The sequence below is a fragment of the Panthera tigris genome, chromosome B3, assembly GCF_018350195.1.
Source record: "Panthera tigris isolate Pti1 chromosome B3, P.tigris_Pti1_mat1.1, whole genome shotgun sequence".
Lineage (NCBI taxonomy): Eukaryota > Metazoa > Chordata > Mammalia > Carnivora > Felidae > Panthera > Panthera tigris.
The window spans coordinates 61,181,876-61,203,674 of NC_056665.1; the positions used below are offsets into that span (position 1 = coordinate 61,181,876).

The 21,799-nt window shown below is 37.3% G+C and overlaps 1 protein-coding gene and 1 pseudogene across 12 annotated transcripts in view; one reads left to right on the forward strand and one right to left on the reverse strand.

Annotated features, from left to right (window-relative positions):
• The window catches only part of MGA (MAX dimerization protein MGA), a 167,517-nt gene that overhangs the window by 36,296 nt on the left and 109,422 nt on the right, over positions 1-21,799 (reverse strand). For all 12 annotated transcript variants that reach the window (XM_042989091.1, XM_042989092.1, XM_042989095.1 and 9 more), the window contains exons 6-9: positions 20,987-21,118; positions 20,413-20,517; positions 18,777-19,438; positions 17,100-17,448 (exon numbers count right to left, since the gene is read on the reverse strand). In XM_042989091.1, the coding sequence (XP_042845025.1) occupies positions 17,100-17,448; positions 18,777-19,438; positions 20,413-20,517; positions 20,987-21,118 (1,248 nt within the window). The remainder of the gene's footprint in view (positions 1-17,099; positions 17,449-18,776; positions 19,439-20,412; positions 20,518-20,986; positions 21,119-21,799) is intronic.
• Positions 20,153-20,396, forward strand: LOC122240009 (annotated as a pseudogene).

The window sequence follows — 21,799 nt, forward strand, 5'->3', positions numbered from 1 at the left end:
TTGTATTTCTCTGACCAAGAATGAGATGTTCAACATCCTTTTTTATGAAGTACCTCTAAAACTCTTGACTATTTAAAAAAAAAAAAACTTTTTTTTTTAATGTCTATTTTTGAGAGAGACAGAGACAGAATGCAAGTGGGTTAGGAGCAGAAAGAGAGCGACACACAGAATCCAAAGCAGGCTCCAGGCTCTGAGCTGTTAGCACAGAGCCCAATGCAGGGCTCGAACTCACGAGCTGAGAGATCATGACCTGAGCCGAAGTTGGACGCTCAACCAACTGAGCCACCCAGGCACCCCTTGACTATTTTTTATGGGACTGTTTAACTCTCATTAATATACAGACATCTCTACATTTTCTGGACATAGGTCCTTAGATATTGCAAATATCTGTTCTCTCACTGTACCATTCATTTTCACTTGCTTAACGTCCTAAAGACATGAATTTCTCATTTTTAACTAATAAAGTGTATTAATCTTTAATGATTATTTTCTATTATACTGAAATCTTTTCCTAATGTGAGATCATACATATATTCTTGTATATTACAAGAGTTGGATTATTTAGCTTTTCACAATTAGGTCTATAATCTCACAGACATTATTTCTATGTATAATGAGTAAATAAATGAAGTTTTGGCTTTTTCCCATGTGGATATTCAATGAGGCTACTACAGTTTTAAAAGATCATCTTTTCCATATTCCTCTGCCATTTCCTCCAAATTAAGTGTCCATATATATATCTGAATCCACAGTATCCTCTCCATTCTGTTCTACTGACCTATTTACTTTATACTCAAGCCAGCATCACCCTGTGTACTACATGTGGTCATTTTATTAGTTTTGATATCCAATACAGCAAACTTTCCCACCTTGTCAATGTTCAAGATTACCCTGGCTTTACCTGGCTATCTCTAGGTCCTTTACATTTCCATATAAATTTTAGAACTGGCTTTTCAAGTTTCACATAAAAAACTCTGTCAAGATTTTGATTAGATTGTAATGAAATTACAAATAAAAATGAGAAGTGACATCTTTATAATATTGTTTCACTTGCTACCCACCCTGAAAACCAAGAATGGATGTTAAGGGGTGCCTGGGTGGCTCAGTTGGTTAAGCGTCCAACTTTGGCTCATGTCATGATCTCACGTTTCCTGAGTTCGAGACCCGCTTCGGGCTCTGTGCTAACACCTCAGAGCCTGGAGCCTGCTTCAGATTCTGTCTCTGTCTCTGTCTCTCTCTCTCTCTGCCCCTCCTCCACTCACAATCTTGCTCGCTCTCTCTCAAAAATAAACATTAAAAAAAATAAAATAAAGAATGGATGTTGAGAGGATTCTGGGAAGATGAAAGAACAGGTAGCACCAGGAAATCTGCTCATTTATAAACAACTGCACAGGCAAAATCTGCCTAATGTAACTATTCTGGAATCCTAGAGACTATTGGAGGCTTGCAACTTCCGAGGCAAGACTTGGGACAGTAAATGGTCCTTAACTGTGGTCAATTTCAGTTCTTAGCACAGTATCAACTGCCCATTCCCCATCTTCATTATCTCTTCATTCATGTCCAGTCACTTAGCAGGCAGTGGCACATGTGTTCCTGAAGTAGCCTGCACAAAGCTCGAGGGAGCCAGAGTGGGCAAAGAGAGTCCTATCCTCCATCAGGGGTCTATGCTCTGACCACTGATTGCTTCTGATCAGAGGTGCAAAGAGGTAGGTAGGCAGCCACTATTGTTGCACCTCCACGCAATACTGCAAGCCCTTCCTCTTCTGTCTTAAGTGACTTCCAAGGAACCAGCACCCTTCACCCCCATCAATTTTCACTTTTTCCCCTTTGAAGAGCCAGATATTAAAGACAAGGACATTCAAAATCAACTGCAAATACAAGAAAAATTAGATAGTGACTATGCATGCCAAGAAAAAGGCTCAGAGAAGATCTGAAAACACAAGTTTACATATACTTCAAGATGATCATTAGCACAGACTACCTACAACAATCAAAACAAAACAAAAGCAGTAACAAAATAAATAAACCCTGGGAAAGGAGGAGAATCTGATTCCAGAGTTACCACATTATTAGATTCAAATGTCCAGTGTTCCAATCACAAAAAGACAAATATTGAATGATTACACTTAGATTAAGTACTAAAAGTAGCCAAATATCATAAAGACAAAAAGTAAAATGGTGTTTGCCAGGGGTTGGGGAAGAGGGAAATGGGGAATTATTCTTTTAAAGGGTTCAGTTTCAGCTTCAAAACATAAGGAAAGTTACAGTGATAATGCTTGTTACACAACAGTGTGAGCATATGTAGTACCACTGAACTGTGCATTTAAAACTGGTTAAGATGGTAAAGTTTATGTTGACTGCATTCTGTCACCATAAAAATAAATAAAAACAGAGGTGTGCCTGGGTGGCTCAGTCAGTTGAGTGTCCAACTCTTGATCTCAGCTCAAGTCATGATCTCACGGTTTGTGAGATGGGAGCCCCATGACAGACTCTGCACAGACAGTATGGAGCCTGCTTGGGATTCTCTCTCTCTCTCCCACACTCTATCTGCCTGTCCCCTGTTTGCATGTGTGCACGCTCTCTCAAAATAAATAAACTTTAAAAAAAAATTTTTTTTAATGGATGTTGAATTTTCATCAGCTTTACAGCATTTCCTGATATAAAATTTCTTTCATATTGTTAATGTGTTTTGAAATATTCTATATCATTTTAAATAACACGGTACCCCTTTGTAAACGTATATAAAACTTTAACATAGATTGTACAATAAATTCCATTTTTCAGTATTCAACAGCCTTCAATACTCCTATATAAGTAAACCTATTTTTTTTTACAGTTTTATTGATAAATTTAGTACCATATACAACATGATGAACTTTGACATACATATACTCCTGTGAAACCATCACTACAATGAAGATAGTGAAGGCAACCATCACACCTCCAAGAATTCCTTGTAACTGTAATTGGATAACTTCTTTGTAATCCCTCCATCTTTCCCTCTGAGTCCAACATCCATCCCAACCATTGTCCAGGCAACCACTAATCTATGTATTAGTTTCTATTTCTTTTTTACACAGATGTAATAAAAATGTTAACTTTAGGGGGTGAGATTGAAGCCAAGTGCTTATCATTCAGTGTAATTATTCTAAGATTGATCTTGTTCCTGAGTGTGTATCAATAGTTTTTCATCTTATTGCTGAGTATGATTCCGTTGTTTCTATCTATACCAAATGTCTTTATCCATTAACCTGTTGATGAACACCTAGGTTGTTTCAAATGTTCTTGCTATTACAGATAAAGCAGTTATGAATACCCATGTAAAAGACTTTATGTGACATACACTTTCACTTCTGTTGAGTAAATACATACAAATGAAATGACTCCATTGTTTGACAGACATATTTTTAACATTCTAAGAAACTAGCAAACTGTCTTCCAAAGCTGACTGTACCATTTTACATTCCCACCAGTTACGCACAAGAGTTCCAAAGGCTTATATTTTCATCAACATTTGGGATGGTCACTCTTTGTAACATTAGCCAGTTAGTGGTATATGGTAGGATCTCCTTGTAGGTTTTTTTTCTGGCTGGGTACAATAGGCTTTAATATATATAACACAGTATATAACATGGTAGGGATTCCCTAAGCCCCTCCTCTTCTTCGGGGGATCAGAGGTGGAAATTGTAAAGACATCGGGAGATTCTCAGCATCTTGGGGGATGAGTTGGGGCAAGGATTCCCCACCTCTCTTTTCTAGATCTTGCTGGAGCTACTGGTCCAGGAGGCTCTTACTCCTTGGAAGCCATGCAGACCATAACGTCTACCACTCAGTTACCGTAGCCAAATTTATTCTCATAACAGGAAATGAGTCTGGCAAAGCGGTCAATCATGGCAATGCTACCCGTAGCATCAAAGGTGGAAGAGTGGCTGTGAGGGTTAAAGTTGCAGAAAACAATCTGGTCCTCAGTATAGCCCAGGTTGCCCTTGAAAGGAGGCCCTCTGATACCTGTTTACACTGACTTTTACCATCCTGTCTTGGGGACACAGCTGTCACTACACCAGAAGATGTAGCTATCTGTTGATCAGGGAGGAGGGCTACCTTATGGTTTTAATAAGCATTTTCCTAATGATGACTGATGACAACCATCTTTTCATGTGCCTGATCTAGTGTCTATATATCTGTTAAGTGTTTCAATTTTCTATTTTTTAAATTCTGCTGACTGCCTTCTTACTGAGTTTTTTAAGTATTCTGAACGAGTTTTAAGAATTATTTATTATAGATACACGTCATATGTTGGCTGCATGTTTTTTATAGTATTTCTCTTAGTTTATGGCTTCTCTTTTATTGAACAGACTTTCTGAAGAGCAAGTTTTTTCAATTTCATTACACTTTTTGACATTTACAATTGTGGTTTTGATGTCCTATTCTAAAAATCTTTATGAGCCACAGGTCACAAAGGATTTTTTTCCTTTATTTTCTTTTAGACATTGTATAGCTTAAAGCACTTATATTTAATTTAAGACATTAACTTTTAGATCTTGAGCTAATTTTTATCTATAATGTAAAGTTATGACTGAGGTTCTCTTTTTATTTTTGGAGGCAGGGAAGGGCTGTTTCTAGCTATCCAATTGCTCCAGATCCACCTGTTGGGAAGATCATTATTTCCTAATTAAAAGGACTCAGAATTGTGTCAAAAACTCACTGGTCTTGTATTTTTGTGTAACAACTTTTGAATTCTCTCTTCTGTTCCACTGATCCTTGTGTCTTTTTTTTACCCAAATTACTTTTCAGCTTTACAGTAAGTCTTAAAATCAGATAGTCTAAGTCTACCAACTATGTTTGCCTTTATCAAAATTGTTTATCAAATGACTATTCTAAATACTTTACTTTTCCATATAAATTTTATAAACAAGTTGCCAATTTCTAACAAGAAAAGCCTGCTGGGATTTTGACTGGAATAGCATCAAATTTACAAATTAATTTATGGAAAAGTCTATCTTACCAAAAGAGTTTTCGGATGTATAAAAACAGTCTACCCCTCCATTTATTTAGGTCTTTTAAAAGTGCTCTCAACAAGGTTTTCAAGTTTTTAGTAAAAAAGTCTTACGCAACTTTTGTCAGCTTCATATTTAAATGTTTGAGTTGTTTGGATGCTATTCTAAATGGTACTTTTTATTTCAATTTCCAGTTGTTACTACCATATGTATAAATATACAGTCTGATATTACTGTATGTTACAAACTTGCTAAACTAACACAGTTCTAGTAGGTTTTTTGTAGATTCCTAGGATTTTCCTGTCTATGAATAAAGCCAATTTTACTTTTTCCTTTCCAATCTGGATACATTTTCTATTTCATGCCTTACCCCAATGGCTGAGACCTCCAATATGATACTAAATAGACAAGGCAAAAGAAGACATTCTTCATCATTTCTAATCACTGGAAGAAAGCACTCTTTCATGATTAATATGTTGCTTGTACAGGTTTTCATAGCTGCTCTTTATCAGACTATGAAAGTTTCCTTCTATTCCTAATGTGCTTAAGAATTTTTACCAGAAATTTGCCAACTGAGTTTGTCAAGTTGTGAAAATATCTATTGAAATGTTAATATGCCCCCCCCCCCCCCCACCACACACACACACACACACACACACTTTTTAAGTCTATTACGGTAATGGTGAACAACACTGATTATTTTCAAATGGATGATCAACCTTGCAAGCCTGGGGTAAATCCCACTTGATCAGGATATACTGTCCTTTAAATACATTCCTGGATTGTATGTGCTAAAACTGAAATTTATAATCTTTACATATGTTCATGAGAGATATTACTCTGCCATTTCCTCGTAATGTCTTTGGCTGGTTTTAGTTTCAGGGTAATGCTGGTCTCATGGAACGAGATAACTTTATGAAAGCATTTGTATAAGATGGGCATTACTTCTTCCTGAATGTTTTGACAATTCATCAGTGAACAGATCTGGACCTAGAGTCATTACTGTAGAGTTTTTCCCTACAAGTTCACAAGTATAGGGGCAGGCAGTTACTTATTTCTTAAGTGAGTTTGGTAGCTTTGTGTCTTTCAAAAAACTTGTCCATTTCATCTAATTTACTGTCATCAAATTGTTCCTTTATTAAACTTTGAATGTCTGTAAGTAATATCATTTATCATTTCTGATACTGGTAATTTGTGTGTTCTTTTTTCCTAATCAGTCTGGCTACAGATAGCAATTTTATTGATCTTCCCTTTACATAGGTAACTTATAGATACACATCTCCAACAAAACTCTAAGTGGGCTAAGAAAGCAGGAATGCCATATTTTATCCTTTCTCTTGGTACCACCCACAGTAGCTAACTAAGCACAGTACCTTCACATCATCAGCATTTTTTGACCAAACAAAAGCATAAATATATGATAATCAAGTGAAGGCCAAATTTCAAAAATCATACTGCATACAGTAGGAAAAAAACATGAAGACTTTTAAGTCAGATAAACTTGGGTTCAAATCTCTACCACTCCCTTAAAACCAAGGTGACCTTGAGGAAGGAGTTACATAAACTCCCTAAGCACTCAACTAGTGTATCTGTAAAATGGAAAAGACCTTCTTATAAAAGGTTGCAAGATTTAAATGATATAAACCCTATCAAGTGCTCTGCATAAAGACTGTTTAATAATGGTAATTTCCCTCTGTTCACACCAATGGATTAATGGACCAATATTAGCAGAAAATCTTTAAGTCTACTACAAGGGGAAAAAATGTATTATTAAATGCCTCAATTTCATGCATTGTAAATACTAACTTTTAACTTATATATTAGCTACAGAATGAATACATAAACATGAAAAAACTCAAACTGTACAAAAGGAAACAAAAATGAAAACAAGTCTTACACCATACCCAGTGTCACATCCCTACAAGTGATTACTTTTACATTTGTGTTCCATTTTGGTGGTTATTTCAGTAATCCTAAATTAAACATTTTGTCCTCAACCTCATGATTTAGCAGTAGCTAAAGACTCAGTGTGATGAAAGATAAGGAAATTAGCTTCCTAAAACTCTCAACTTGTGTCTGCTACACTTTATATTGCTAATTTCTGTTCTAAAACTGTATTTAGACTTTTATTTTTTTTTTTTAAGTTTTTTTTAACGTTTATTTATTTTTGAGACAGAGAGAGACAGAGCATGAACGGGGGAGGGTCAGAGAGAGGGAGTCACAGAATCTGAAACAGGCTCCAGGCTCTGAGCTGTCAGCACAGAGCCCGTCACGGGGCTCAAACTCACAAACTGCGAGATCATGACCTGAGCCGAGGTCGGCCGCTTAACCGACTGAGCCACCCAGGCGCCCCTGTATTTAGACTTTTAGATATTCATTTATATCAATTCTAAAAACAAACAAAAAAATCAATTAGCTTACAAAAGTATGCCTATGTGATTAATCCTTGCAGAGTCAACAAAAGTATGCCTATGTGATTAATCCTTGCAGAGTCAACTAATGTGACTGATCCCTTAGCGGAGGAAATGTACTTCTATATTACTAAATTTGTTCACCTGATCCAGATGAACAGATTCCGTTTTCCTCTATCCTTCCAGATTGCTCAAAATTCTACCAAAAAATATACTGATTTAGGGGAGTCTGAGTGGCTCAGTCCATTAAGTGACTGACTCTTGGTTTCAACTTAGGTGATGATCTCATGGTTTGTGAGATAGAGCCCTGTGAGTGTGCAGCCTGCTTATGATTCTCTCTCTCCCTCCCTTTCTGCCCCTCCCCTGCCACTGGTGTGCACATGCTCTCATTCTCTCAAAAAGAAATAAACTTAAAAAGAAAAAAATATAATGATTTATAGTGGAACCATAATTTTCCTATACAAACTTTAACTTCCAGTGTTAATTGCGTTTCCTTAAAATATCTACTGAAATGATAACATATCATTTTTTTTAAGTATGTTATGGTAATGATGAACTATACTGTTTATTTTCAAATGTTAAATCATTTGCATGACCTTCACCTAACAATGAATTATCCAAGTTATTTTTTATTTTGAGAGAGAGTGCAAGCAGGGGCAGGGCAGAGAGATAGAGAAAGAGAAAGAGAATCCCAAGCAGGCTCCATGCTGTCAGCACAGAGCCCAACTTCGGGCTCAATCTCCTGAATCATGAGATCTTGACCTGAGCCAATATCAAGAGTTGGAAAGTTAACCAATGGAAACACCCAGGCATGCCTTAACCATGTATTTCTTAAAATAATCAATTACCTCCTTAAAGATAGTTTTCTCAGCATCTTATTATTTTCCACCTTATATCAGACTAGTTGCTTCCTTGTCTTGCTATGTAGTTGTCATCCTAAGATCATTTTTCCCATCTTGGATGGGGTCCATTCTTCACTAAAGGTCATCTCCTGCTTCTTGAATTTCTTTTTCATTTTCCAGAGCACAACTTCAAGAAATCCCAAGAAGTTTCTAAGAAGCCTACCTCATGCATCATTGTATGTTTTAATGTATCTTTTTTTGTTTTGTTTTTTAACATTATTTATTACTTCTTAGAGACAGAGCACGAGCAGGGGAGGGGCAGAGAAAGGGAGACACAGAATCCGAAACAGGCTCCAGCCTCTGAGCTATCAGCACAGAGCCCGATGCGGGGCTCGAATTCGCAAACCAGTGAGATCATGACCTGAGCCAAAGTTGGACACTCAACCGAGCCACCCAGGCGCCCCATAAGATATCTTTATTTTAAGCACAGACTTGATTTATAATTTTGTTGGCTGAGAGCTCTAAGTTGAACATTCACCTGATCCCCACCCGAATCAGGTTTTCAAAATAATTCAAACATCCAGTGTAACAGCGTGGTCCAAAATCTGAAATGTATACCAAAAGCAGTTCTAAGAGGGAAGTTTATAGGAACACGGGTCTACCTCAAGAAGAAAAATCTCAAACAATCTAACTTTTACACCTAGAGGAGCTAGAAAAAGAACAACATATAAAACCCAACCTAGCAAAAGGAAGGAAATAAGAATAGAGCAGAAAATAAATGACAAAGAAACTCAAAAAAAAAACAAAAGAACAGACCAATGAAGCCAAGACCTGATTCTTTGAAAAGATCAACAAAACTCATAAACCTCTAGCAAGACTCATTTAAAAAATAAAAAAATTAAAAAATGACCCAAATAAGCAAAACTGATTAAAGGGGATAAATAACAATCAACACCACAAAAATACAAACAACTGTATCAGAATATTATGAAAACTTACTTGACAACAAATGGGACAACTTGTAAGAAATGGATAAATTCCTAGAAACATGTAACCTACCAAAACTAAACCAGAAAGAAATAGAAAATTTTAAAAGCCCAGTTAACTGCAATGAAAGTCAATCAGTAATCAAAATACTCCCAAAAAACTAAAATTCAGGACCAGATAGCTTCACTGGCTAATTCTACCAAATGTTTAAAGACTTAATGCTAATTCTTTTCAAACTATTCCAAAAAATATAAGAGAAAGGAAAACTTCCAAATTCATTCTATGAAGTCAATTACCACCCTAATACCAAAACCAGATAAAGATACCACAGAAAAAAGAACTACAGGCCAATCTGTCTCATGAATACAGTTGCAAAAATCCTCAACAAAGTATTAACAAACAGAATCAGATGATATATTGAAAACAAACATAAACCACGGTCACGTGGGAATTTATTCCCAGGATGCAAAGGGGGCTCAATATTTGCAAACCAATCAACATGATACATCACATCAATAAGACAAAGGATGAAAACCATTATGATCATTTCAAAAGATGCAGAAAAAACATTTCACAAAGTACAACATCTATTCATGACAAAAACTCACTGCAAAGTACATCTAAGGGGAACATATCTCATAATAAAGGCCTTATATGAAAAACCCATAGCCAATATCATACTCAATGGTGGAAAACTGAGAGCTTTTCCCCTTAGGTGATGAACAAGACAAGGAGGTCCACTCTCACCACTTTTATTCAACTTGGTGCTAGAAGTCCTAGTCTTAGCCACAGCAATTAAGTAAAATAAAGAAATAAAAGGCCGCTGGGGCACCTGGGTGGCTCAGTTGGTTAACCGTTCAACTTTGGCTCGGGTCATGATCTCAGGTTCATGGGTTCAAGCCCTGCGTCAGGCTCTGAGCTGACAGCTCAAATACTGAATGAAGCCTGCTTAGATTCTGTGTCTCCCTCTCTCTCTGCCTCTTCCCCACTCACACTTGGTATCTCTCTCTCTCTCTCTCTCTCTCTCTCAAAAATAAACATTAAAAAAATTTTTTTAGAAATAAAAGGCAGTCTGGGCGCCTGGGTGGCTCAGTCGGTTGAGTGTCCGACTTCGGCTCATGTCATGATCTCGCAGTTTGTAAGTTTGAGCCCCACATCAGGCTCTGTGCTGACAGCTCAGAGCCTGGAACCTGCTTCCGATTCTGTGTCTCCCTCTCTCTATGCTCCTCCCCTGCTCACACCCTATCTCTCTCTCAAGAATAAAGAAAACTGAAAGGAAAGGAAAGGAAAGGAAAGGAAAGGAAAGGAAAGGAAAGGAAAGGAAAGGAAAGGAAAGGAAAGGAAAGGAAAGGAAAGGAAAGGAAAGGAAAGGAGGGAAGGAAGGAAGGAAGGAAGGAAGGAAGGAAGGAAGGAAGGAAGGAAGGAAGAAAGAAAAGGTAGTCAAATTGGTAAAGAAAAAATAAAAGTTTCACTATATGCAGATGACATGATACTATATATAAAAAACCAAAGGACTTCACCAAAAAATTACTAGAACTAATAAGTGATTTTAGTCAAGTCACAAAATACAAAACCAATGTAGAGAAAACTGTTGCATTCCTATATAATACTAATGAAGCAGCAGAAAGTGAAATTAAGAAGAGGAATCCAGGGGCACCAGGGTGGCTCAGTCAGTTGCAAGTCTGATTTTGGCTCAGGTCATGATCTCGTGGTTTGTGAGTTCGAGCCCCATATCAGACTCGTTGCTGTCAGCACAGAACATGCTTCAGATCCTCTGTCCCTGTCTCTCTCTCAGCCCCTCCCCTGCTTGGGCTCTCTCAGAAATAAATAAAACATTTTTTTAAAAAAGAAAGACAGACAACAAATCCATTTACATTTGCACCAAAAACAATGCAATATCTAGGAATAAACTTAACCAAAGAGGTGAAAGCATCTAACTCCTGATTTCAGCTCAGGTCATGGATCTCACAGTTCCTGACTTAGAGCCCCACATTGGCTCTACAATGGCACACAGAGCCTGCTTGGAATTCATTCATTCCTCTCTCTCTCCCCCCGCCCCTAGTTCCCACACACTCTCTCAAAATAAATAAATAAATATTAAAAATTTTTTAATTAAGTGGGAATGCAAGCTGGTGCAGCCACTCTGGAAAACAGTATGGAGGTTCCTCAAAAAAACTAAAAATAGAACTACCCTATGACTCAGCAATTACACTACTAGGCATTTATCCACAGGACACAGGTGTGCTGTTTCGAAGGGACACATGCACCCCCATGTTGATAACAGCACTATCAACAATAGCCAAAATATGGGAAGAGCCCAAATGTCCATCAATGGATGAACAGATAAAGAAGATGTGGTATATACATATACAATGTAGTATTACTCGGCAATCAAAAAGAATGAAATCTTGCCATTTGCAACTATGTGGATGGAACCAGAGGGTATTATGCTAAGTGAAATTAGAGAAAGACAAAAATCATATGACTTCACTCATATGAGGACTTTAAGAAACAAAACAGACGAACATAGGGAAGGGAAACAAAAATAATATAAAAACAGGGAGGGAGACAAAACAGAAGAGACTCATAAATGTGGAGAACAAACTGAGGGTTACTGGAGGGGTTGTGGGAGGGGGGATGGGCTAAACAGGTAAGGGGCATTAAGGAATCTACTCCTGAAATCATTGTTGCACTATATGCTAATTTGGATGTAAATTTTAAAAAATAAAAAAGAAAATAAAAGAAAAAGAAAAAAATTTTAATTAAAAAAAAAAAAAGAAAAAAAAAAAACAAACTAGATGTATCATAATTCCAGATTTCAAGTTATACTACAATGCAGTAATTAACACAGTATGGTGCTGACATAAAAACATATAGACAGCTACATGTCAAAGAATGAAACTGGACCACTTTCCTAAACTACATCACAAACAAAAGTAAACTCAAAATGTATTAAAGACCTAAATGTTAAGACCTAAAACCATAAAAATCCTTGAAGACAATAAAAGCAGTAATTATCAGCTGTCGCAAAACTTTTCTATATATGTCTCTTGAGGCAAGGGAAATAACACAAAGTAAACTACTGGGACTACATCAAAATAAGTTTCTGCAGGCATCTGGGTGGCTCAGTTCGTTGAGCAACCAACTTATGATTTTGGCTCAGGTCATAATCTTGTGGTCGTGAAGATAGAGCCCCACGGCAATCTCTCTGCTAAGTGTGGAGCCTGCATGGGATTCTCGCTCTCCCTCTCTCTGCCCCTCTCTTGCTCACGTTCTCTTTCTCTCAAAATAAATATTTTTTAAAAATAAAAATACAGTGGGGCACCTGGGTGACTCAGTCGGTTGGGCATCCGACTTTGGCTCAGGTCATGATCTCGCAGTCCCTGAGTTCGAGCCCCGTGTTGGGATCTGTGCTGACAGCTCAGAGCCTGGAGCCTGCTTCAGATTCTGTGTCTCCCTCTCTCCGACCCTCCCCCGTTCATGCTCTGTCTCTGTCTCAAAAATAAATAAACATTAAAAAAATTTTTTTAAATGTAAAAATAAAAGTACAATAAAAAATTTCTGCGCTGCAAACTGAAAGGCAATTTACTGAATGGGAGAAGATACCTGCAGATGACCTATCCAATAAAGGGGTTAGTATCCAAAATATATAAAGAACTGATACAACTCAACACCCAAAAACCAATAATCCAATTAAAGAATGGGCAGAAGACATGAACAGACATTTCTCCAGAGAAGACATACAGATGGCCCACAGACCATGAAAAGATGCTCAACATCACTCATCATCAGGGAAATGCTATCAAAACTACAATGAGATATCACCTCACACCTGTCAGAATGGCTAAAATCAAAAACACAAGAAACAAGGGTTAAAGATGATGTGGGGGGAAAAAAGGAAACTTCTTGCACTGTTGGTGATGCAAACTAGTGCAGCCACTCTGGAAAATAGTATGGAGGTTCCTCAAAAAGTTAAAAATAGAACTACCCTATTATCCAGAAATCATACTACTGGTATTTACCCAAAAAATACAAAAATACTATACAAAGGGACACATGCACCCCTATATTTACAGCAACATTATTTACAACAGCCAAATTATGGAAGCAGCCCAAGTGTCCTGATGAGTAGATAAAGATGTGGTATCTATATATATATATACACAATGGAATATTATTCAGCCATAAGAAAAAATGAAATCTTGGCATTTCCTAGATGGAGCTAGAGAGTATAATGCTAAGCAAAAGAAGTCAGAGAAAAACAAATACCATATGATCTCATTCATATAGAGTGTTGCTAGAATGTCTTTATCTTCAAGATTAAAAAAATACTAATACATTAATAAATGGACTTAAAAATAGGTAATATGATCTGCAATTTATTTGATGGGAGATTTATACTAGGGAATCTTTTCTCCCCCATATGGCTAGCCAGTTGTACCACTACCTACTGACAATAAATCCTTTCCTACTGGCTTAAAATGTCACCTATAATTTAGTAAACTGAAAAATATTTACATTTGGGTCTTCTTCTAGTCTCTGCTGCCTATTTTATAAACAGTGCCAGGCTATTCTAACTGCTATTTCAGTGTTTAAATAAGATACTGCCTCCATATACCTAAATGATCTTTATAAAAATAAGATTCAAAAGGTTTAGAATGAAATACAATATAGAATTATTAGTTTAGTTCTATCTATATCTCCTTAATGAGTTTTCTCCCATTTTGTACTTAGGGCAACCCTTTTCCATTTCAAAATAACAAGAGTAAGTTACAGAAGCCACATAAATATGAAAACTGTGTTATCTGTAGGATTTATTAGTTTGATTTCTTGGTTAATGCATTTGCCCTGTGTCTTATCCTTAACCTTAATTAAACTCCAAAAGCCAGCCAATTATCATAGCATTTTTTGTTTTTCCCATTGGTATAGAACATTATTAAGAAACATGACTTACTACGCTCTAGGAGCCATCAGTTTTCTTGTACTGTTAGGGAAGATGAGGAAAGGAGAGAAGGTATTTTTGTTATGACTGTTACGAAAAAGGAATAGAAATAAGGAAGAGTTCTTAGAGGCAAAATGTTACTGAGACCAAAGCCAAACAAAATTATACAGGAAAACTAGAAGACAAAGAAATCTTTCAGTCTGTTTTGAAAAAAGACAGGTAAGGAAAAAAAAAAAACAACTATGGATGATTTAGAGGAATTGTAGAGGAAGAAAATGAGAAAGCAAAGAGTCAAACAAATGATGGAAAAAAGTATCTCGAAAGGACATGAAATTTCAAATTAAAAGATTCCACTGAATAGCAGGCAGTAGTAACTTTAAGAAGATTTTATCTAAATGCATCCTTCTGACATTTGTACCATTAAGAATAAAGAAGGGGTGCCTGGGTGGCTCAGTAAGTTAAATGTCTAACTTCAGCTAGGGTCATGATCTTGCCGTTCATGAGTTCGAGCCCCACGTTGGGCTCTGCACTGACAGTTCAGAGCCTGGAGCTTGCTTCAGATTTCTGTGTCTCCCTCTCTCTCTGTCCCTTGCCTGCTCACACTCTTTCTCTGTCTCTCAAAAATAAACATCAAGAAGAATTTTTTTTTTTAAAGAATAAAGAAGATATCCTGAACCCTTTTAAAGGGAAACCACTTTGCCTAGGAAGGATTTAAAATCAATTTGAAGGGGATGCCTGGGTGGCTCCGTCAGTTAAGCGTCCAACTTCAGTTCAGGTCATGATATCACAGTTTGTGAGTTCGAGCCCCACGTTGGGCTCTGTGTGGACAGCCTGGTGCCTGCTTCGGATTCTGTATCTCCCCCCCACACCACCCCCCCGTCCCTCCCCTGCTCATGCTTGCGCTCTCTCTCTAAAACAAATAAACATTTAAAACAAAAGAAAAAGAAAATCAATCTTAGGGGCGCCTGGGTGGCTCAGTCAATTAAGTGTCTCTTGATATCAGTTCAGGCCCATCTCACGTTTCATGAGATCGAGCCCCATGCCAGGTTCTGTGATGACAAGCACAGAGCCTAGCCTGCTTAGGATTCTTTTTCTCCCTGTGTGCCCCTCCCTTGCTGGCACTCTTTCTCTCAAAAAAATAAATAAACATTAGAGAAAAATCCAGTGTTGAGTTTGGAAAAATTGGCACTATCCAACTAATGGTAAATGTGTTCTTGGTACAACCCTAGAAAGATCTGTAAATCTTTAAAGTCCTCTGTCACAGGAATTCCACTTTCTTTTTTTTTTTTTTTTTTTTTTAACTTTTTAACGTTTATTTATATTTGAGAGAGAGAGAGAGAGACAGAGCATGAACGGGGGGGGGGGGGGGGGGGGGGGGAGGGCAGAGAGAGAGGGAGACACAGAATTGGAAGCAGGCTCCAGGCTCTGAGCCATCAGCCCAGAGCCCGACGCGGGGCTCGAACTCACGGACCATGAGATGGTGACCTGAGCTGAAGTCAGACACTTAACCGACTGAGCCACCCAGGCGCCCCAGGAATTCCACTTTCAATAGCCTACCATGAACACGAATGTTCAACACTGTACTGTTTACAATAAAATACAAAAAGGCTAAATGTCCAAACAAAAGGACTATAATATGAAGCTATTAAAGCTAAAATTAGAATATAGATCTATACTTGTTGATACGGAAAATAGAACATAACTTTATGATAGGAAATTTATAAAGGTTATAATACCACATACACAGTAGTTTCATTTCTAGAGGACCCTATGTATGCACACAAGTGTATTAACAGAAAATCCTGGAGGAACATACACTCAAGTATTAAACATCCACTGTGACTGACGTTTACACTGATATGACAAGCAACAGCAAATGTAAATATACACTGCCAAAAAGGGGAGTGCCAGTCCCCTAATAATCTAAGAAGCAAAAAAAATCTTCGGGGCACCTGGGTGGCTCAGTCAGTTGAGCATCTGACTTAGGCTCATGATCTAGTGGTTCAAGAGTTCAAGCCTCACGGTAGGCTCACTGGGGTCAGCCTTTCAGCACAGAGCCCACTTCGGATCCTCTGACCCCCTCTCTGCCCCTCCCCGACTCATGCTCTCCAATAAATAAATGAACAAACAAGCAAGCAAGCAAAAAAATCTTCGATTACATGGCAAACTTATATTCAATATATTTGGACAAAAAAATACAGGAGAAAGGAAAAAATCAAGGATGGTATAATATGTAACTTGGTGGGTCTACATATTTTATGAAAAAGGAAAAATCAGCATTTCAAAATAGTATGTAATGCTTTGAACTCAATTATGCCTTTCTCCTATCCCCAAAACTCCTATCACATGGGGAATAGCTCCAACAAGGACCAGAGTCTTCTTGCAAATTTCTTCTTTTAGAAAATAATGAGATGTGTTAGTTGACTTCATTGTGGTAATCATCTCACAAAGTATACATGTGCAAACTTTCATGTTGTACACTTTAAGTACATGCAATTGTACTTGTCAATTATACCTCAATAAAAGCTGGGGTGGGGGGGGAATGGAGAGAAAATTATGTATTATACTGATCACCTGTATATTGAAAGAACATGGGAAGAGAAGGGAAACACAATAACGGGTGAAACTTAAAGGCATTCTGAAGTCCAAATGAGAGAATGATTCAAATTTAGCACAAAAAACCTATCCACAAAAGAAAAATTGTATTTAAGAAATTATATTTAAGAAAGGTGTGTGTCTGTGTCCATGTGTGTTTATGTTATCATATAAGCCACAAAGAAAGAACATTTAAGGATGAGAATTTCTCAAAATTCTTACTAGATCACAGATTAAAGGATTAAAGTAACAGTATCATTTGAAATAAATAACCAACCTTTTCTAAAAAATGAAACTATAGTTTTAATTCTCAATTAATACTCACTGTATTCCAGCTTCTTTCTCCTCTTTTTCTCTTTTAATTGTTCTTCCTCCTCCCTGACTCGCTCTTCTCTTTCTTCTCTTTGTTCCTCTCCCAAAGCATCATAAAATACTGGATCACGATGAGCAGCCTTCCTCTGGAAATGCTTAGATTTGGATCCTCCTTTAACAAGTACAACTTTTCTTTTCAAACAAGTGCATCCGAACATGCAGTCTGGTCGGCGGCAGTGAGCAGGCTGGCGCTTCTCCAAAGCTAGACTGGAACACACGCAACCCAATCGACAGAAGTCATTGTTGCATGGAGGGGCTCGTTTCCTTATGATTGTGTGGATGGGTTTAGTTTTGAGAGATGCCTAAAGTTAAAACAGAAAATTGTAAACTGATTAAATCATGCTCCCATACCACCAACAGCTTACAAGTCATATATTGGTCTGTCTTTTCAGACTCTGAATACTCAGTATTAATGGCACAAGATTAGCAGATTTAAAGGACAAAACATGAATGTAACCAGGACTCTGAACAATCTCCCATTTTAATTTTTTTTTTTTTAACGTTTATTTATTTTTGAGACAGAGACAGACAGAGCATGAACAGGGGAGGGGCAGAGAGAGAGGGAGACACAGAATCCAAAACAGGCTCCAGGCTGAGCTGTCAGCACAGAGCCCGACGCGGGGCTTGAACTCACGAACTGCGTACAATCTCCCATTTTAATGCATAGCAGAGACAAGAGAATATTTTAATTAATTATGAGCCAAAATATCAACAATGATGAATTTATTCTCAATAGAAATTACACATAATATTCTAAGGCAGAGGTTGACAAGACCCACAGGCAAATCTGGCCTGTTTCATAAATAAAGTTTCACTGAAACACATAATGTTTACAGCATAACAGCAGCAGAGTCGAGTAACTGCAACAGAGTGTGTATGGCCTACAAAACCTAAAATATTTACTCCCTGGCCCTTTAAGGAAATAGTTTGCTGACATGTGCTTTTTAGTAACTAATCAAAAATGAATAGAATAATATGTGCACAACTGTCTTTAAAAATGATTAATAATAAAGGGCACATTGTGTATTCAATCCCAACATCTGATGATCTTCAGGTCAGGAATTTAGTCACAGAATTTAAAAATGAAAGGTAAGGTACACAAATTTCATGACAAAAAAATAGTCACTTGCTATTGTTACCATTTCACATGCACCAGAGGCTTCTAAAATAAGTGAATCAATAATAAGTGAAAAAGTCTTAATATAAAATTTTATAAAACTTTTATAAAAGCTTTTTCTCCATAGGTTTAGAATATTTTTTAATTTTCTGAAATGTAGTATGTTTTAAGGAGAACTTTCAAAGCTGTTCTAACACGATAAGCAACTGTACTTGCCCACATGCTAGAATATGAAATTAGAGACTTTCAGAATGGCCAGATGACTTTATATAGGAGACACACATCATCCAAAAACACGAATGTACTGTCTCCCTCTACTGGCAGGAGGGGATCTACACTGGGGTGTCTAGTTAGAAAGAATAACAAATATGGAAGACAACAGAATCTCCTTATTTATCACTAAGGTAACTAAATGCTGATCCTCCTGCCATAAAGCCCAGCCCCATTGCCCCACACTAACGTAATTTTTCCAACCATAAACTAATAAGCTTCTGGGAAACAACAGATACTTACTTGAGCAGTAAGTAGAGTTGTTAAGGATACATCTGCTCGCTCTTCAGTGATATAGGTCCTTGGTTTTCCTTCCCAAAGTGCACAGTCTTCCAGGTCCATTAGCTTCACTTGAGATTTAGACAAGCCTGCAGGGCGAGTTCCCTGTTGTTGCTGCTGCTGCTGCTGATGTGCCTGCCGCAAACTAATCTGCTTTGGAAATGTATTTTCATCTAAAGTTGGCACAACAAAGTTATTCACCTGATTTTCTGAGATAGTACTTGAAGAATTCTTGGCAGCCTTATCTCCTGGAATCATATAAGCATGTTTCTGCTTTGGTGAAACAGGGTATGGTAAAATGGATTTATAAGATGATTTAGTTCGGCCACTGAAAGTTGCCTGTTTGTTTTGAGACTTTGTCTTTCGAGAGGCAGGGGGCAAAGAATGAGGCTTCAAAGAATAGGAGGTAGAAGGGGAAACGGTAGATTGCTTCTTTAGTACGCTGTCAAGTGTTCGTACATAGCTGGTACTCTTGGTGGGAAGCTGGTATACCACAGGAGATGTGGGAGCATTAGAAGAGAAACCCATGCTTGTTTCCATCAGTTTGCCTTCATTTTCCAAGTACTCATCGAGCTTATCACTGCAGAAAGCAGAACGGTTTTTCAGGGGACCCTCTGAATTTCCACCTAGAAATAAAGAGATGCAGATACTTAAAATCGGGCCAATCTTTAGATCTCTAGGAAAATACACTTAAAAAGGCTGAGAGCATTAAGTTACAAGCCACTGAATCTTCCTTAGAAGGAAGAAAAAAATATAAAACCAAGTGAAGAGATTGAATCATACATTAATTACATTAAAATCTGTTACCTAAAATTACCTCATTGCATATATTTATCATTAATTTTTGTGAAATGCTAACAATAGTAATAATTAACTGAAAGGTAAGAGTCTACAACCTTTGACAATTTATAACCTTGAGAGAAACCACACTTAAGTAAAAACATAAGAGCAAAAAATGTATATAAATCAAACCTCAACAGAACACCAAGAGATTAACAGATTAACAGATTGCAGTACCTGCAAGTGTAGTAGACAGACAAGCATTATATTATTGTAACAATGTACAAGAATTCAAAGATGAGAAAACTATTTTGGACACAGGGTAAATTTATTTGGTTAGAATGTAAACTGCAAGTAAGAGCAGTGGGAAAAGCACTAAAAAAGATCAATACGCATATAGTCAAAATGTTTGGATTAGAAATTTACTTGGAAATGTAATGTTTTAAGGAATCACTCTACAGCTCTTAAGTACACAGTTATGAAATAATACTTGAGAATGATACTTACCAGAACTGCAGGAGTTACAGAAAGGAAATGCAATTTAAAAAGGGTACAGGGGAATGGCTTCTCGGCCTTTTGGCTAAGATCAAGTGTAGTATCTGTTCTTATCAGTTTAAAAAGGGTACAGGGATTATTTAAGCCTGACATGGCTAGGGATATGGAACATGGGAAGGAACAGAAATCAGCAAGACAATTATTTTCAGTTTATCTGAAGCATGTAAAGAAGAGAGGACGAAAAACAACCATGACTTACTTTTAACACAATGCTTTGGCCACATGTTTCAGAACATATTTGCAATTTTTTTAAAAAGCTGATTACCTTCATTCCTAGATGCAGAAGCACTATGGAACTTTCCTCTCCATCCCTTGATTTTGGTGAAGTCATTGGTCTTCCCTGTCCTAGAAACAAAGGGAAATCCAGCATCTATAAAAGAAAAAGTAAAAAAAAAAATGACCAAAATTCAAACCAACCAATATTTAATATCTAATTAGTTACTAAGGCTATTTTTAAATTTATTTTGAGAGAGAAAGTGTAAGTGCAGTAGAGGCAGAGACAGAGGAGAGAGAGAATCTCAAGCAGGCTCTGCGCAGTGTGGGTCTTGAACTCACGAACAGTGATATCACTTGAGCTGAAATCGAGTTGGATGCTTAACCAACTGAGCTACCCAGGTGCCCCGAATTATTCACTAAGACTTAATCTGAAATGTACAAACCATTAAGACTACGCCACTAGGTAAAAGATTTAGAATATCATCCTAGAGGTACACACACTGTCTCTCTCAAAATAAACATTAATAATAATTAAAAAAAAAGAATATCATCCTACATGTCTCTAAACAAAGGTAGTTTTTTATATATATCAAAAGATGACTTTACAAATGTTACACACTCACCAGGAGAAGCAGGGTTGGTTCCTGTAAGGTTCCAGAAAGGAAAGCTAGTGGCTGGAGCCAAAGGCAGCTGTACTCCCAAGTATTTAAGATCAATGCTCATTGTCGGATCCACTGAATTCAATTTTAAGCCCACTACAAGAAAAAAGAAGCACAAATCACACTGGTTGGTTTTGGTTTTGTTTCTTTTTAACTTTTGGGGTGGAGAGAGGGGATGTTACTAGAGATAAAGGGAGAGAGGGAAGAGCAGAAATGAAATAAAAACAAAAAGTGGCAGACAGGCTTTAAGGCGACCCATGATCCTCACCTCCTGGTATTACACATTTGTGTAATCCTTTCCTCTCTTCCCTTGAGTGTGGGTAGGGCCTGGGCTTTATTTCTAATAGGCGGAATGTGGCCAAAAGGATAGGATGTGTGTGATTAGTGTGTATGTGATAATATGAGTGCATGTTACTAAAACTGCAATGATATAAATTCTGCCAACAACCTGACAGAAAATGAAAGTAGATCCATCCCCAGTCAAGCCTCTGATGAGAAACCAGACCTAACATCTCAATTAAGGCCTTGTGAGACAGGAAGCAGTGGACCCAGTTAAGCCATGCCAAACCCCCAACCTAAAGAAACTGAGACAGTATGTGTGCTAACTTTATGGCAATGTGTTAAGCAATAATAGATAACTAATACATAAACACAGTAAAATTAAGATCATTTGTGCTTTAATCCTTTGTGATCCAGAGACTTTCTAGGGCCTTTAACACAAATTGGCCATTTACTAAGCTTCTGGCCTGAATTATGGCTGCAAATCCCCTTATTATC